This window comes from Notamacropus eugenii, chromosome 5 (genome assembly GCF_028372415.1).
Source record: "Notamacropus eugenii isolate mMacEug1 chromosome 5, mMacEug1.pri_v2, whole genome shotgun sequence".
Taxonomy (NCBI): Eukaryota; Metazoa; Chordata; class Mammalia; order Diprotodontia; family Macropodidae; genus Notamacropus; species Notamacropus eugenii.
Window position 1 is genome coordinate 2322229 of NC_092876.1, and position 19107 is coordinate 2341335.

The 19107-nt window shown below is 47.8% G+C and overlaps 1 protein-coding gene across 2 annotated transcripts in view; it reads right to left on the minus strand.

Annotated features, from left to right (window-relative positions):
* Positions 1-1730: 1730 nt before the first annotated feature.
* Positions 1731-19107, minus strand: part of LOC140508064 (uncharacterized) — a 36125-nt gene continuing 18748 nt past the window's right edge. For both annotated transcript variants that reach the window (XM_072615787.1, XM_072615786.1), the window contains exons 4-6: positions 13210-13405; positions 12639-12737; positions 1731-8462 (exon numbers count right to left, since the gene is read on the minus strand). In XM_072615787.1, the coding sequence (XP_072471888.1) occupies positions 5653-8462; positions 12639-12737; positions 13210-13405 (3105 nt within the window). In that variant the 3' untranslated portion in view covers positions 1731-5652. The remainder of the gene's footprint in view (positions 8463-12638; positions 12738-13209; positions 13406-19107) is intronic.

Consider the following 19107-nt stretch of genomic DNA (forward strand, 5'->3'; position numbering starts at 1 on the left):
GAGGCCTAAAAGGAGGTTGCCACTTGGAGGACACAGTCTACTCTCTGCCTCAATTCCTAGCCCCAGGGAAGGTGAGTACAGTTGGGAAGGGGCAAAAGACAATCTGGAGGCCCCACAAGCTTCCCGATGCAGAAACATTCATTGGAGGTGTTGACCCAAGGAACCTACGTGGAGCATTAAGCCCTGTCCAAGTGTCTACAAGTGCCCTGTTCTGTCCAGCATTGCAAAGCCCCTAAGCCTTGACAAGGAGGAGCCTTAGAAGTGGAAACTGAGGCAGGGTGGGGGGGGGGGTGCAGAGAGAGGAGAACCAGACCAAGGCCAATTTCATTGGTTGATGGAACTGCTGCTGGTGGTGGTGGTGATGTAAAAAGATCTGTATGTTAAGAGAATCATTGTCAGTGGTGCCCCAGATGAACTGGAGTAGGAAAGGGGCTCCTAAGGTTACTGTGGGCTCCATGGTGCTGGCCGATTGACAGGGAGAACTACCAGGTGGGTACTGTGGGCTGGACTGGCTAGTGGCCTGGTGAGTGTTTGAAAGGAAGACCCACCAGGGGGATGTGGGGGGATTCCAGGCTGATGGCTGGTTGTATGTTCTATGGGGAGGGCTACTGCGGCACTCCAGAACCATTACTAGGTTTCTGAAAGGGTCAAGTAGTCTTGGCCAAGAGGCTGCTGGGGACATTCTTTGAAAGGGAAACCAAGCAGGGGTCTTCTGGGTTCCCCTTGAGTTGATGACTGGGTGAGTGAAAGGAGACCAAACAGGAGGCTGCTGGGTTACTCCACAGTGATGGTTTGGTGAATGGAAAAGACCCACTGTGACTGCCTGTTGAGTGTTTGAAAAGGAGAACATCTTGGAGGCTCCCATGGGCAGGACAGGCTCATGACTAGGTGATTGAGAGACCAACCAGGAGTCTTCTGGGTTCCTCTTGAGGTAACGACTGGGTGAGCAAAAGGGAGACCAACTTGGAGCCAAGTGGGGCCCTCCAAGCTGATGGCCTGTGTCTGAATAGGATACCAACCAAGAGGCAGCTAGGGGACTCTGTAGTGATGGTTCATGAAAGGGAGACCAACAGGAAGTACTGGGGAACTCCAGACCGATGGCTAGGTGAGTGGAGACGGAGGTAAACCCAGAAGCTACTGGAGCACTGCAAGCTGACTGCTGGTTTACCATGGAGGGAGATCAACTAGGGGGCTGCTGGGTTACTCTAGGCTGATCAGTAGGTGAGGGTTTGGAAAGGAGACCAACTCAAATCTGTTCTGAGATTATTACTGTTCAACACCATGCAAAGACCCATCTTTTTCCCTACAGAGAAGCATTGAAAGTCTTCCCAGTGCTCCTCCTTGCTGACTTCTCTGATAGTACAAAACTATTGCCCACCCTCTCTTCTTCCTGTGCAGGTGTGGATGTGTCCTAACTTGGAAGCTCTGTAACGTATATAAACTGATGTCAGATGGAAAGCAGAATCCCCACAGCCCCTGTCCTAACCACAAAAAAAAAAAAAAAAAAAGATTCAGTGACTAACAGTAATTTGCTTTTGAACGTGCCTGAAGGGTGCTATCTCCATGATAGTGCCATAAGGATGGTGGGGACTTAGCTAGACCTAGTGTGGGGATGGAGCTGGCGTCTCCTGACGTCAGATCTTCCTCTGCCCTACTACCCATGAACGACAGCAGAAGAATTCAGAAAACCATCCAAGAGGGAGAGTTCCAAAGAGGAGAACAGAGCAGACTTTGGTGTTACCATCTCGTGAAATTTTATTTTATTTTTCAAATTCCACAAACTCAGTATTACAGCTTCATATATCTTTTATTTTTGCTTGTATATTTGAACGGTTTTTTTTTTGGTGGATTACTCCTAAGTTTAGAAAAATGGAAAATAAAAGAAAAAGAGGTGAAGTCCCATATAACTAGTTATGCATATGACACTATAGAAATGTTAGCTGTTATTAGCTTATATATGTATATATACACACACACATACACAATACATACACACATACATAGAACGTTTCAGTAGTTTTACTAAATAGGGTTGTTTTGTGCATCTGTAATTTGGGGGGATGATTACTAAGCTTAAAATTACATAAAGAAAATAAGGCTGACTCTAATAATATTAAATGGAATAGGAATAAATGTAAAATCTTACTCTCGGGTTCAAGAAAACAACTTCACAAATACACAATGGGGGAAGGCATGATTAGACAGACAGTATTTTGTCCGAAAAAGACCTGGCGGTTCTAGTGGACCACAAGCTCAATATGAGTCAAATGTGATTCAGCAGCCATGAAACCAAGTGGGTTTTCAGGCTGTCTGCCCTAAAAGAGGTATGGCTTCCAAGAGTGAGGAGGGCTCACTGCAGGCTCCTGTGGCTGGCCCACAGCTGGAGCACTGTGTTCAGTTTTGAGGTCACAACTGAGGAAGAACTGGGACAAGCTGGAACAAGTCCTTAGGAGGGCAAAGAGAATCCTGTCAAAGTGCCTCGAGTCATGCAGTGAGCACTGGCGGAAGGGTTGGGGCGTTAGGAGCCTAGAGAAGACTTGGGGGAACATGATAACTGTCTTCAAGTATCTGAAAGGCTGTCACGTGAAAGAGGAAGTACATATCTTCTCAATGGCCCAAAGGGCAGAAACAGGAGTGATGGGTGGATGTTGCAAAGAGGTAAATTTAGGTTTGACAGGAGTAAAAACTTACTAATGATTGGAGCTCCCCCCAAATGGAAAGTGCTGCCATGAGTGATCAATCCCAGGCACAGGGCTCGATGGGCACGTTACCTATGGCTGGTCATCTAGGAAGCCCAAGCCCTTCTGAGGTAGTGACTTGCTTACGGTCACCCAGGTGCTAGGCGGCAGGGCTGGGCTCTGAGATCCTTCAGTAGTCACCACCTACACTTTCATTGGGATTTGCCCTCACTGGAGAGCTTCATACTAAAGTTTGATTCTTTCCAACCTTCTTTAGGTTATAGTGGAGATTCCTTGGTGGGCAAGGACAGAAGATAAGCAGACCTCAGGGGTCTCCCCCAACACACACATCTATACGTGCATGCATGTATATAATTTATATACACCCCCACCTCCCACAATACATACATACATACATACATATATATATACACGTCAGTGGTTTAAAGGAATCGCATAGTTGAGGCACTATTTCATTCAGATGGTGCATCAGATGCACACCAGCTGCACTGACTTACACAACTCTACTGCCACCTGAGGGCAGCTAATGGAACGACAAGATGCAGGGTAGTCTCTCACCCAGAAATCCTGGGAATGGGTAGATTCTGCCATCTTGAATCTCCATGAGTTGACAAATGGCTACTCTAAGAAACTTTCCCCATATGATTACATCCCTGCATTAACACCCAGGAAGAAGTCTTGGATGTGGGATGTACCAAAGTGGCCTAAGGCCATTCTGTTTTAAACAACGATGATGTAATTTTCTGTGGTTATTTTTGGACATAATCATTTCCCTATAAACCACCCTCTCCCCGTGAATACCCCTTCCCACCCCCACCCCTTAACTTTCCCTTAGTTTACAAAAACACTGAATAGGGTGATTGTGAAGAACAACATATCAAACTCTTCATTTGTATTTCGCATTTCTGAACATGGAGGAGGAACACGTTTTACTTGGAGTCTTACGGACCAGTCCTGGTCACTGTGCATGCTCAGGACTCAGGGACCGGTCACTGCACATGCAGCCCTCTTCTGGTTCTGCATTCAAGCCTGACAGTTTTCTCTGTATTGAATACTTATTGGTTGGCTACATCTATATGCCACAACTTGCTCACCCACCCTCCCAATCTGTGGATATTTCCAGTTTTTGGTACTAGATGAGTGGTCAACTGCAAACTTCAAATGACGTGAAAACGTATTTTAAATCACTAATAATACACGAAATTAAAACAGCTCTTCAATGTCACCTTATCTTATGCAAATTGGTGAAGCTGTAGTGGAGAGTCTGTGGGAAGACAGGCACCCTGAGGCATTTTTGGTGAACTGTGGAGCAGTCCAAACACTGCGGCTTTCAATTTGAAATCATATAAGAAAAGTGTCTAAATTTTCTGTGCCTCTGACCCAGAAAGCACACTACTAGGTATACAGCCAAAGACATTCAAAGACAGAAATAAAGGTCCAATTTATAAAAATATATCTACAGCAGTACTTCTCATGGTAGCAGGTACCTCTGGATCGGAGGAGGTGCAACAAATGGGGCAAAGTTAATATAGTAGATTATTTCTGGGCAGTGAAAAATGAAGCATATGAGAGTGAAGTAAGCAGAATCAAGAGAACAGTATACATGATGATAACAACATAAAGGAAAAGACCACTAAAAGCAAATTGCAATGAGAAACAGAAAACCAATGAAGGTCATGGGATATAATGAAACAAAATCTCCTCCCATGGCAGAGAGATGGGGGGATACTCATATAAAATGACATTTACATGGTCACACATGGTATCTATTACTTTTCTATTAATTGTTTTGTTATAAGGGATGGTTGAATCTGGAAGTGGGTGGTGAAAAAAAAAACTATGCTGTAAAAATAAAAGAAATCAATAAAATATTTTAAAGGATTAAGATCCCAGAGTCCAAATAATAGAACATAACTTCAGAAGAGAATATCATATCGCTGGTCAGAAAAGGTCTTAGCATCACTATTTCTCTGATTGTTTCCATGATAAAATAGGGTTCATTTTGGGGATGTGTGGAAAATGTGATATGAATACACTGATGTAAATGTAAAATACAAAATGGGATGTAAATACAAAACCATCAATAAAATGTGGATTTAAAATCCTGCTGTGATGGACTTTGGTGCATACTGGATCTTCTTTCAATGGCATCCTTGGGGGTATAAAATCAGTGGTGGAATAGCTGGCCCAAATGGCTCTATAAGTTCTCACATGATTCCAAACTGTAACTTAAGTGGATGAGGGTGCCTGTATTTCCAGAGCTCCTCCAGCACAGACTATTTCCATCTTTTACCATCTTCACCAACTTGACAGACATGATCCCTCACTGTTGTCTTAATTTGCATTTCTCATGGTTAACAAATCGGAACTTTTTTTTTTGGTGCAGTTGTTGATTTTGCATTTTGAAAATCCTTTGACCACTTATCCACTGGGGAATCCACTCTGACAATTTTGTGAACCTCTCATGTTCTGAATGTCTGAGATATCTAAACTAAAAGCTTACCTTATTCCAGTTGCAGTGACTTTGCTATTATTAAATTCTCCTCAACCTTATTTGTGATGAGTACTTCCTTGTGGTTATTTTTGTAATATACCCTTTTATATTCAGATATCTTTGATATGTCTGACATCTAGAATCTATAAGGTACTGACAAATTCACAAAATCTGAGGATCCTCCAAGAGATAAATGGCCAAAGAATATAAACAGTCAATTATCATTACTCCAATCAAGTCATACTCTTCACTGTGGCACAAAGGCATCCCTGGGTAATTAAAGGAATGAAAGCTCCCCAAAACACTAAGGTGGAGAGGTGACAAGGGAAGCTTGAAGAGGCTCATAGCCAGACTGGCTACAGGACAAGCTTGTCCAGCTAAAGACTGTAAAAGAACTTCTAGGTCACACGGGAGCTGTCTGCACTAGCATAGGCAGCACCCACACTGATGGAATATCACTTATCTGATGCTCCCCAAGGAATCGGCTAATGCTGCAGGGGTCCCTGCATTCATTGCATCTATCAGTTTCTCGCCAGCATGGATTATCTCTTGTTCACTTAGGGGTCGGATCTGGCTGAAGGGTTTTCCGTATTCATCACACCCAAAGGGTTTTTCTCCAATGTGGATTTTCTGATGTTTCCTAAGACTTCCATAACGGCTGAAGAGTTTCCCACATTCATTACATCCAAAGGGTTTCTCACCAGTATGAAGTCTCTGATGATGAAAAAGAGATGACCTGTGGCTGAAGTTTTTCCCACATTCGTTACATTCAAAGGGTTTCTCACCAGCATGAGTTCTCTGATGTTCAGTGAGGTGAACCTTCTGGCTGAAGGCTCTCCCACATTCACTGCATTCGAAGGGTTTCTCTCCAGCATGAATTCTCTGGTGTTTTGTAAGATTTCCTCTCTGGCTGAAGGATTTTCCACATTCATCACACTTAAAAGGTTTCTCTCCGGTGTGAATTCTTTGATGTTTTGTAAGGCTTCCACTCTGGCTGAAGACCTTCCCACATTCATTACATCCAAAAAGTTTCTCACCTGTATGAATTCGCTGATGATAAAAAAGGGATGTCCTATGGCTGAAGTTTTTCCCACACTGATTACATTCAAGTGGCTTCTCTCCAGCATGAATCCTCTGGTGTTCAGTAAGGTGTCCCCTCTGGCTGAAGGCTTTCCCACATTCATTACATTCAAAGGGTTTCTCTCCAGTATGAATTCTCTTATGTGTGTTAAGGTGCCCTCTCTGGCTAAAGACCTTCCCACATTCACTACACTCGAAAGGTTTCTCTCCAGTATGAATTTTTTGATGCACAGTAAGGCTTACCCTCCAGCTAAAGGCTTTCCCACATTCACTGCACTCAAAAGGTTTCTCTCCAGTATGAATCCTTCTGTGGGCATTAAGATGTGCCCTCTGACCAAAGACTTTGCCACATTGATTACACTGAAAAAACTTCTCCCCGTTATGGCTTCTCTGATGTAAAGCAAGGCGTGAATTGTTGCTGAAGGCTTTTCCACATTCATTACACTCAAAGAGTTTCTCCCCTGCATGAATTCTCTGATGTTCAGTAAGGTTCCCACTCTGGCTGAAAGTCCTCCCACACTCATTACACTCAAAGGGTTTCTCTCCAGTGTGAATTCTCTGATGATAAAAAAGGGATGTTCTGTGGCTGAAGTTTTTCCCACATTCGGTACATTCAAGGGGCTTCTCTCCAGCATGAATTCTTCGATGTTCAGTCAGGCATATCCTTTGGCTGAAAGCTCTCCCACATTCGTTACACACAAAGGGTTTCTCTCCAGTATGAATTCTTTTATGTGCATTAAGGTGGCCCCTCTGACTGAAGACTTTCCCACATTCATTACAGCCAAAAGGTTTTTCCCCAGTATGAATTCTCTGATGCACAATAAGGCGTACTCTCCAACTAAAGGCTTTTCCACAGTCATTGCATTTAAAGGGTTTTTCTTCAGTATGAGTTCTCTGATGTATAGCAAGACATGATGTGTTGGTGAAGTTTTTTCCACATTCGTTGCATTCAAAAGGTTTCCCTCCACCATGAATTCTCTGATGTTTAGCAAGGTTTCCCCTCTGGCTAAAGGATTTCCCACATTCATTACATTCAAAGGGTTTTTCACCAGTATGAATCCTCTGATGTTTAGAGAGGCTTCCACTCCGGCTGAAGACTTTCCCACATTCTTTACATGAAAAGGGTTTCTCGCCAGTATGAACCCTCTGATGATAAAAAAGAGATGTCCTTTGGCAGAAACTTTTCTCACATTCATTACATTTAAAAGGTTTTTCTCCAGTATGACTCCTCTGATGTTCAGTAAGGCTGCCCCTTTGGCTGAAGGTCTTTCCACACTGACGACAATGGAAAGGTTTATCTCCAGCATGAATTCTCTGATGTTCAATAAGGCTGCCCCTCCGGATGAAGGCTTTCCCACATTCATTACACTGGAAGGGTTTCTCTCCAGAATGAATCTTTTGATGTACAGTAAGGTTTCCCCTTCGGCTGAAGGCTTTCCCACATTCATTACACTGGAAGGGTTTTTCTCCCGTATGAATTCTCTGGTGTTTAGTAAAGTTACCCTTGTGATTGAAGGACTTCCCACATTCATTACAGTGAAAGAGCTTCTCTCCAGCATGAATTCTTTTATGCTCACTAAAATAGCTTCTCTGACTAAAGCCTTCCCCACATCCATTATATTGAAAGGGTTCTTCCCCAGTATTCATTATCTGTTGATAAATAAGGGAAGTCCCTGGATTGAAGGTTTTCCCATATTCATTATATTCATAGGGTTTGTTTCCAGGGGTTACAGGGTGGAATGGAAAAAGATCTGGGGGGTAATCGAAGGGCTTCTTCCATTTATTGTACTTACAATGTTTATTCTCTAAGGACATTCCATTATATAAAATTAGGTCTGAAAACTGATCAAAGCTGTTTCCGAGTGGATCATATTTAAAAAGATTTTGTTCTGAAGGAACTCTCTGTTGTGGGACAAATAATGACCCCAGATCAAAATCTCTCCCAAATGTATTACTTCCATGGATACTCATCTCATCAAAATTTTTCACATTAACAGTTTCTAGTTGACTATATTGATTCTCTTGGTTGGCTTTCTGCCTCTCTAACATGACGTCATATTCCCAATCTTCTCCCACCTTAGAATCCCAGAAACCATCTTTTGTGAGTTTTTCATCAGATGTTTCCATACAAATGATGTGCTGTGGAATTGAGTCCAAGGTTTCACATTTAATCTCCTGATTAAGGGAATCTGAAAGAAACACAGAAGTATCAATGTTCTCTGTTCTTTGAGAGAAGAGAAAATTCCATTAAGGAGAATGATTATGAATCTGGAAAAGGTAGGAAAAACACTGTTAATTCAATTTAATTCAACAGGCACTTATCAAGCTCCTGCTACAAGTGAAGGTGTGTGTGTGTGTGTGTGTGTGTGTGTGTGTGTGTGTGTGTGTGTGACACAAAGACAAAATGCAACAGAAACTGCTTCCAAAAAAGCAGAGCCTGGTGGAAGGAGGGACACGAGAGTGATAACTTCAGAGAAATGGGAAACCCAAAGATAGGTGAGACAAGATACAAACAGCACCCACAGTTAGAAAAACGGAATGAATTCTCTTCCAGGATTTTGGAAGCACTTATGATGGTCTCAAAAAATCATGGTTGGTAGGGGCTGGGAAAATGTATTTTCAAAAAGGAGAAATCAGCTAATTCTGGAAACTACACACTGGCAAACCCATCACTGATCACAAGTTAAATTCAATAAGTGATCGATAAACAGGCAGTTTGTGAGTATTCGGAGAAGATCTAATTTCTAAGACTCACAGACAGCTCATTAAGAATAAATAATTAAAACCAAATTAATTTCTTAAATACTGATAAGACTTCTGGGCTTGTAGATAAGGGAATACTTAGTTAGCAGGGATCTAAATGGAGGGGGAGGGAAACAGAGGGGAAGAGAGAACCAGGAGAGAAGGATGAAGGAAATAACTATTATGAATCTACTATGTGCAAGGCACGAGGCCGCGACATATGTTATCCCATCTGATCCTAACCATAACCCCGTAAGGGAGACGCTGCTGTCATCATCCTTGCCTCATAGCTGAGGACACAATAACGATAATGGCAGCTAACATTTCTACAGACTTAAAGGTCTGCTCATATCATCTCCTTTCATCCTCGCAAGAACCCTGGGAGGCAGGTGCTATTATTATTGCCATTTTACAGAGTAGGAAACTGAGGCCGAGAGCCAGTAAGTGACCTGTCAGGGTCACAGAGCTGGATTTGGACTTAAGTCTTCCTGATTCCAGGCCGTGTTCTAACCACTGCACCATCAGCTGCCCTGGACTTCAGCAACACAGCTGATAAAGCTCCCTAAGATATATTTCCAGACAAGATGGAAACGTCCCAGGATCACAGGAATGTGTGTGGAGTTATGTGCATTTGTATTTGGTGGAATAACCTTTTCCCAGAAGTAGTGTTTAATGGATCTGATGTCACTACCAATAGTTCCAAGAGTTCTCTAGTGCCAAGCTTCAGGACAGGCAGTGACACTGAGCTGAGCACCAGGCCCATGAGCAGGCATCCAGAAAGTCAGGAAATATTTATTAAGCCCCTACTAAGTGCCAGGCACTGTGACTCAAGCATCCACCTTCCCAATCACTAGCACAAGACTGGATAAGTCAGAAGCTTTTCTCATCTGAGACTTAAAAGGCTTATCCTTTGTTGGTTCTTCTGCCGGCTTAAGGATGGAATTATTCCTGAGATGAGTAAAGATGGCAATTATCGATGGGAGAGGCAGCCTGTCATAGGACTAGAGAATTCACTTGGGAGTAAACAGGTCCTGGGTTCAAGGCCCATTCCTGAAACATGCTGACCATGTGATTCTGGGCAAGGGACACAGGCTGAGCATACTCAAGTGACTCTCCAACACTCTAAGCTAAAGATCTGTATTGGCCGAGGAGTTTTGTAGCTGGGGGCTCCCTGCACAGATGAAATCACTGGTCTGGAGTGAGTAAATCTTTGTACTGCTTACCCATAGGACAGCGGTGAAGAAAGTGTTTTGTAAATGTGAACCAGTAAAAATGGGCGTAATAATGACAACAGCTGGCACCTACACAGTGCTTTACACAAATGTTATCTCACTGGAATTCCAAAACAAGCCTGGGAGGCAGAGGCTGTGATTACTCCCACTTCAATAATGAGGAAGCTGAGGCTGGCAGAACCTGTGAAATGACTTTGCCTAGGGTCACACAAGTGTCGGAGGTCACATCTGAACTCAGGGCTCCTGGCCTCCAGGTCTAGAATTCTATCTACTGTGTCACCCAGCTAACCCAATAACAGCACTGATTTCACAGGGAGATCACACACTTACAGCATTTTACAACCCTTAGAGTGCTATGGAGATGTTCCCTATCACCATCACCTTTCTCATCTCCACAATCATCACTGTTACCATCACCACCATCACCCCTATCGACATCGTCATGAGCACCGCTGTCATCACCATCACTACCACCTTCGTCTCCCCCTCGCTACGACTGCTACCATCTCTGCTGATAGCATCCTCACCTTTACCATTATCCCATCACCTCATCTAATGCGCTCCTTCACTCTGGGCTCCCACGGCCCTTCCCAGCCTTATTACACATCACTGACCTCCTGCCAAACCCAGTCTCCTGCTTCTCATATACACCACCCCCTCTCCTATGTCTCTGCCCTAATGTGGGCAGTACCTCCTTCCTGGAGGGCAGCCCCCCCCACCTCTGCCTCACAGAACTTGCAAGCAAAGGTGGCCTTTCTCAGTCCCTTTCTCCTGCTACTGATCAATAAGCCCACAAGTAGGTGTCAGACCAAGTTAGAGAAGAAAGCCATGGGCAAAAGGGCCTGACTGGTCTGAAAGGGTGCTGCTACTGGCCTGAACCTGAGTTCGATCCCAGGAGGGCATCAAAGCTTGGGACAACTTGGACGAGATCATCAGGACAGGGTCTTTAATAAAATGCAATCCAAACATCCAAGGTCATGGTGAGGCTTAGTGGAAAAACAAAGTGAGGGAAAAGCAGTGGGAGGGAGTGGGCTGGTCCACACATCACCACACACAGTCACTGCCCCCATTTGCTAAGCATTTTCCAGTCACGTTCTAGATGACCTGGGAGGCAGGTTCTGCAGGGTTTATTTAAATCCCCATTTTTCAGATGAAGAAACTGAAGCTCAAGAAGGCAAGTGACTTGTCCCCAGCTACCTAATCCCCGCCCCCAACAACTGAACCAAAGAGATACCTGAGATAGCCAACTAGACGCACAGCTCATGAGCAGAAAAGGATTTATCCTGGGATCTCATGGGGCTCTGAACCACCGAGGGAAAACTCTCTCTATGCAGACAGGTTGGCATTGAAAGGTCAAGGGACTTGCCCAGGGTCATGGTGTCAGAGACAAAACAAGAACTCAAGGCTGACTCTCTCTGCCCCATATCCAACAAATGCCTCAGAGCCAGCTAAGGTCTGACACGTGTTCCCTGTCCCCTCTCTGGCACCTCCTACAGCCTGTCCTGCACAACAAAAGCCTCATTGGCCAATCCCAAGTCTTCCTGCTTGTCAAGCTTGCTCCCTTGGTGTCCCCCCTCAGTTCTCAAGGAGCAGCAAGGGCCTGGTGCTAAGCCTAGGGTCCCAGGTCTGGGGGGCGGCCTCTGGAAGGCCCTTGCTGATTCCCTAACCCCTCTTCCCTAACCCCTGGAGCTGTCCAGTTAGGCCTCAGTCACAGCAGGCCATGGCAAAAGTCTATTACTTCAAACACCCCCAGCCTGTCCAATTCTCCTGCCAGTGTGCCCCCAATGATGCAGTTAGGGTCGTCCAGCTCTGCTAAGAAAAGACAGTGACATGTAGAGAAGGCTTGGGTTCACTCTCACCTCAGACACCTTGTCAGATCAGGTGCCCTCTGAGGCTCCTTTCTGCCCTAGACTGACTACTCCTCTACGGACTTGAGGATTCTATCCAACTGAGCCGATGCTGACTGAGCCTATGGTGAGGGAGCCTGACGTGTGCTCCGCTAGAGTCCTCACCCAGACCCAGCCTCCAACAGAGGCAGCCGCTGTGGCTCTGACACAGAGAATCTGTCTGGAGGGTAGCTCAGAGGCAGTGTAGCAGAAGTGATCCTCCCCAAAAGGAGCTTTCTGCTTCTAGACTGCCCAGACTGGAGTGGCGGGGAGGGAGTGGGCAGGTCACACACACACAACTGATGCCAGAATGCAGGCTGGGTGGCTGCCAAGTAGAAGGGAGAGTCAGAGTGGGCCAAAGAAAAGCTCAGGGGGACAGTCGTGGCCTCCCACTCAAGTGGCCCTAGGGCCAAGTGTAAAGGGAGGGAGCCCAGGGATGAAAGCCCTGTAGCAAGGACTGCACAGATGCCCCGAGGCCTGTGTCTACCTGCAGGCTTGTACTCACCTGGACAAGTACTGGTGAAAAACTCTGGCTGCTCTGGAAACAAAGGCACTTCCCCTCTCTCCAGCTGGGAGATGACCTCAGGCTTGCTCATGGGAAGCCCTGATGGGGACAGAAAGGAGGAGAAGATTTATTACTGAGCCCTGAAGGCAGAAATCCTGTTCACTGGACAATGCTTGTTGGCAGCCTCACAACCACCTGGGCAGAAGATGGCATGCGTGGGACCAATGGGAAAACTGGGGCAGGAGGGCTCTGGTAAGGATCTGCCAGGTGTCAGGGGCAGCCCTCTGGGAAAGCACAGGGGGCAGGAAGCCATCCCAGACCTGCTGTGGGGCACTTCCAGAGGTCTGAGGAGGACACTGCCCCCAGCCTTTCCAGAAGCAGGAGGGGATCCGTGGGAAGGAGGGAGAGTGTAGGGTGGGCCTTGGGACCATCCCAGTGATACTGCTGGCATCTGTACCCTGGGCTCTGCAGCTAAAGCTTCTTCTAGGTTGTGTCTCCTCTGGGAAGAACAGGGTCTGCCAGGCTTTTCTCTGGCACACAGTAGCTGAGCCCAGAGCAAAGCCATCCTTACCCAGGAAGACGAGGTTCTCATAATTCTCCAGCATCACATCCCGGTATAGGGCCTTCTGTGTGGGATCCAGCTGCGCCCACTCCTCCTGGGTGAAGTCCACAGACACATCCTTGAATGTCACTGACTCCTGAAACGCAGACGTGCTTGGACCGCGGAGCAGCCATGCACTGCTCATCTCAGGGACCCCTGGGGAAACCTGTAGGCAGAGAAGGCACAGGGGGTCAGTCACACGTCCCAGCCCCACTTGGTGTCACTCCTTGCTGAAGGTGACCCCTCTATCAGCACAACGGAGGCCTGGAAGCAGCTGGGGGTGCAGTGGACAGAACAAAGGGCCTGGAGTCAGGAAGGCCTGTGTTCAAATCCAGCCTCAGTTACTTACTGGTTCTGTGGCCCTGGGCAAGTCACTTCTGCTTGACTGAGTTTTCTCATAAAATGGGGATCCTAATGGCACCTCCCTCCCTCCCCTGGAAGGACCAAAGGAGAACATGTCTGTGAAGTGCTTTACAAATCATAAAGCTGTGTACTATTTTTGTAACAATGATGATTATTAGGTCAGTCAGTCAATTGGCACTGCCAAGCACCTACTATGTGCCAGGCACTGTGCTAAGAGGTAAAGGACAATCCCTACCCATAAGAAGCCTGTACTCTAATGGGGAAGACAATGTGCAGAGAAATATACACAAAGAAGAGGGGATCATGAATCAAGGAAAGGCCCTAGGATGAGGAGGACTTGGGGGAAAGCTTCCTGCAGGAGCAATGATGGGAGTCAGAACATAAAGGAAGCTGGGGAGAACTTTCAGGTCCATGGGACAGCCCAAAGGAAGGCCAGGAGCCGAGGTGGGGATGCTGGGTCTTGTTTGTGCCATCACCGGAGTAACAAGTCCTTGGTGGGCCCTGGAAACGCCAAACAGAGCATTCTGCATGGGATCCTGGAGGTGAGAGGGAGTCACTGGAGTTGGGGATAGTCAGATCTGAGCAGTAAACAGCTGCTGAATGAATGAGTGGGTGACTAGCTACACTTGGGGCCAAAGGCTGGTCACCAGGTGACAGGGCTACCAAGGGCCTCCAATGCGTGAGACTAAAAGCTGGAGACATCACGTCTGAGGCTAGGCCTGGACTTCTGGACAACTGCTGACAATGAGGGGGTGATGGGCTCCTGGCCAGAGATGGAGGCTGCTCCCAAGGCATTGGCCATGGCTCTCACCAATCTAATCAGAAGGGTCTGAAAACCATTAGAATGGGGGAGGAAGCTGGCCTGTGCCAAGCCCAAGTCAGTTACTGCAAAGAGACACACAGAAGCTCTAAGGAATCTGTGCCAAATGCCCTGGTCTCAAGGACCCATGCCCAAATATTCCAGATCTTGGCATCAAACAAAGCCAGCAGAGGGCCTGCTGCAGGAGGTGACCCTGGCCAGACCACAGCTCCCTGCGTGGTGAGAAGCTCTCATGTGAGGAAATGCAAGCTCCCGAGGGGAAAGCGTGATAGAGAGCATCTGGGGGAAGTGAAAGAGGAGAGGAAGCACTGTCAGCCTGGCCGGACAGCCGTGGATGCCCCAGACGTCTGCTGGAACGTTCTCCGCCCATGCCGCCACTATGGGGAGCAGGGTGTGAACCTGAGAGGGTCCATGGCAGTGGGGGGCCACTCCCACAGAGAGCAGTCTGATCTGCACCTGCAAGGTGCAAAAACATCCCTAGAGACTCCCCAGCAGGACAGGTGTGCCAAGAAGACTGCTGCTGCTGTCCGGGGGAGAGGGCTCCCTCTGCCCGCCTCTCAGGGACATCCAGCAGATACTGGGCACACCTGCAGCTAGGGGTTTCCCTGGATTGGCCCTCTCGGGTTCTGTGACTTCTTTAGGATGTTTTTGGGCAGGAAAACACATACATATTGGTTATTGGACTGCAAAGTCCAAGATCACACGAGCAATTATTGGTCCAGGTTCATTCTCTGCCACACAAAATCATTACAGAAGTGGTTTATGTCACATGAGTGTCAAATTCTGTGCCTTAGAGTGGGAGTCCAACCTCCTTTCTATGACTCAGGGCATCACGTGGCCCAAAGTCAGACAAGCTGTGAGTGAAAAGCCAGGATCCGAACTCAGTTTCCTTGACTGCAAATCCTGCCCAGTTCCTCCTACTCCCCACAATCTCTGCCTTCAAGGCTAGGCGCAGGAGTCTTGGCAAGGGCAGCCCTGCTTCCAGTCTACTCTTCGTGGCCACCAGCTGGGGAAGGGGGCCAGCCACCCCCAGCACAGGTACCCTCAGGGAGAGACAGGAAGCAGCGTATACCAGGCAAATCAAACCATCACCACCGTAAACCACCATCTCCTCATGAGGAGAGCTCCAGACCCCAGGCCCAACAGCTGTGAAAGCAGCAACTCCAGGGGTGCAGCCCCTGCAGAGGTGACACCACACAAGGACTTCTGGAAAAAGCATAGCTACATCTCCTGGGGGCCTAGAAAGGAGAGTTCTTGGTACCCACATCCCAGGTCCTGTCAGATGGTTCAACATCAGAAACTGATGGGATCTGATTGGGCAAGAACATGAAAAAAGAGGCCTGACCACTGGCTTTGCTGCCACCCCCAAGGACCCTGGGTGGGACTGTCCCATCAGACTTGCAGCTGAGCCCTTCCCTGGGTGCTGTCCTCCCCATTAGAAGGGGAGGCCCTGGAGAACAGGCACTGTCCCTGACACTTAGCCCCAGGTTTGGCACACAGGAAGCACTTAATAAATGCTTTACTCATCCATCCACTTGGTCAGTCAATAAGCATTTAGAGGTACAAAGAAAGGTCAAAGACAGTCCCTGCTCTCAAGGAGCTCCTGGACTAATGGGGAGGCTACAAGTGGGATACAGATGGGGGGCAATTGACAGAGGGAAGGCGAGGAGAGGGCAGCACTGGCCAGAGCTGAGCAACGAGGCTTGGGGAGCAGCGAGGAGGTCAGTGCTCTGATCAGAGGTGGGTGGAGAAGGCTGAAGCGGCCAAGCCGAGGATTTTATATCGGATTCTGGAGTGGATAAGGAGGCCCTGGAACTTACTGAACAGGGGAATGACATGGTCAGATCTGAGTTTCTGACAGACAAGAAGACAGGCTGGAATGGGGAGAGGTTTGTGGCTGGGATGCCCACGGACCGGCTCCTGCAGTAGTCTGGGCACAAAGGGATGAGAAGAGCTTGTGTCTGACAGACCAGCAGCAGGCCTTGGCACCAGCTTGGATCTGGGGTTGAGGGATGGCAAGGAGCCCGGGAGCACTCTTGGGAGGAGGGTGGCTAACAGGGAAGGCAGGAGGCAGGGAAGACTCTGTTTTAAACGCATTTATGCGTTCACTAACACCTAAAAATGATAGCTAACATTTATACCGAGCTTACGCAGGACTCTTGTGCCTCATCTATGACAACGCTGGTCCTCTGAAAACAGAAGCTCAACAACAGCCAGGACTGTCCTAAGCTCCATACCATTACTATCTCATTTGATATCCACAACTCTGTGGGAAGGGGCCATCACTATGACCATTTTACAGATGAGGAAACTTAGGCAAAGGTTAAGTGACTGGCCCAGGGTCACACAGGGAGTGTATCTAAGGCCAGATGTGAATGCAGGTCTTCTTAAGCCCAGGCCCAGGGCTCTATCCTCTGGGTCACCTGGCTCCTATCTGGTTCAAGGCATCCAGGAAGAACGTGGATATGAGAATCCATGAGAGCTGATGAGATGCCCAAGTGGTAGAGTGTGGAGGGAAGGCTGTGAGAGCTTCCATTTCAGTGAAGGAATCAGAGGATGTGACCTTGAGGGGGCTGAAGATGGAGGGGCAGCCCGAAGCTGAACATGGGATATCTACCCCATCTGTCCAGCGCAGGCCTCCTGTGTCTTTCAGAAGGTACCTTGGACCCTGCCTAGCCGAGGCCACACATCTTCACCTGAGGAGAAAACGGGAAGCAGGGGAGCATCAGGGTCAGACCTGGACCCAGGAGGAAGGCTCTGGCAGCAGGGGACCAGGAATCAAGAAGACAAAGGCCTGAACTAGGGATGTGATGGTGTGAGTAGATAGGGAGGGATGCTGAGGAGCAGAAATACCCAGGTTCATCTGTGAGGTGAGTGAGGAGTCAAGGAGGAAGACGTGGGGGTAGAGACCTGGATGATGGAGGACACCTGGAAGTTTGGACTGGGGGGGAGGGCGAGGCAAAGGAGGAGTTTTGTAGTCCCTTGATGTGACATGGCGGTCATGAAGGACAATACCAGGGGGCGAACATGAAGCACGGGATAGACAAAAATAAATGGTGGGGCTGCCTCAGGCAGAGTTAACCTGAGCTGACAGGAAAGTCAAGGACAAAAGAGCAGGCAGGTTTCCCTGGTGGCGATGCCAACAGGCTGAAAGCAGGCAGGGCAGCTCTTGACGGTTCCTTGTACCTGTCTCTTCTGCCTTGAAAAGGACAGAGTCACAGTATGGACAGGGAACTGAGTTCTGGGAGGGCCAGCGCTCAGTCACCAGGGGTACACATTAGAAAGGGGACACATGGAAGCCAGGGTGAAGGTCAAGGGCCCCGCAGTGCAAGAGCAAAGGAAGAGGTATGTAACCTCGACTCTGATTCTCCTAGCTCCTAGGCAGTCTGGCAAGAAGCATTTAGTAAGCACCTACTATGTGCCCCATGCCCACAGGAAGCTCAGAGCCTTAAGAGAACCCTTCCTTGAAACATTCTCTTTGTCCACATATTTCTTGTCTGTGTATCCGCAGCATTTCACACCATGGCTGGCACACAGTAGGGCTTAGTTTACATATCTGTTTGTTTACAGATACCTTCCAGAAATTTAGAAGGTGTTATTAGGAAGTGACTGTTGAGCATGTAGGAGATGCTCCACAGATGACCTTTATCAGTGGAGGAGGTAGAGGCCACAAGCATAGTGGCCACTGAGCTGAAAAGCTGGGGGTGGGGAGAGATGCCAGCAGATGACAGGCAGGACAGGGTAGTCACACAAAGAATGGGGTCTGGCATTGTGCTGGGGGGTGGGGGGTAGCCTGGCCCCCAGGGCACCCCACGGTAGCTGAATGGAATTCTCCAGGCATTGAGTGCTGGCATCTCTTCATACCTGGCCTTTCCCAGAGGATCCTGATGGTTTCGGTTAGGGAAGGGGGGAGGGAATCAGTGGAAGGAGGCAGAGAAGACTCGAGGCCACCAGAGTCCTCTCTGAATGTCCCAGGGGCTGTCCTGGGGTGTGTGTGTGTGGGGGGCGGAAAGCTGGAGAAAGCTTTTAGTCTGAGGTCAGGAAAAAGGTACCCCCCGCCCCCTCCCCCCCCAAAAAGCAACCACTCCTGACAGGAAGGGGACAGACTTAAGATGCAGAAAGAGGCAGATACTTCCTGTTACAAGGGCTGTACTTGATTTAGTTTTTCAGTTACAGGAAGGTGAAGGTGGGAGAAAAGTCCTGGATGTGGAGGCAGGAAGACCCTGGACAAGTCACTTTACCTAAGCCTGCCTCGAGTTCCTCATCTGTAGAATGGGGACGAGAAGAGCACCCACCTCCCAGGGTTGTTAACAGTGGTAAAGTTTGTGCTGGGCTACCCTCCACACCCCAGCACCACACCAGACTCCATCCTTTGTGTGGCTGCCCTGTCCTGCCTGTTGTAGGGCCTGGCACATTAGAGGAGCCACATGAATGTTAGCTAGTATTATTACTGTATTTGTCGTTTTCAGTCATGTCTGACTCTCCACGACCCCATCTGGGATTTTCTGGGCAAAGATTCTGGAGCGCTTTGCCATTTCCTTCTCCAGCTCTTTTTTACGGATGAGAAAACTGAAGTGACTTGCCCAGGGTTACACAGCTATGAAGTGTCTGAGGCAGGATTTGAACTTAGAAAGAGGAATCTTCCTCATTCCTGACGCTGCACTATGGCACCTCCTAGTGGCCTA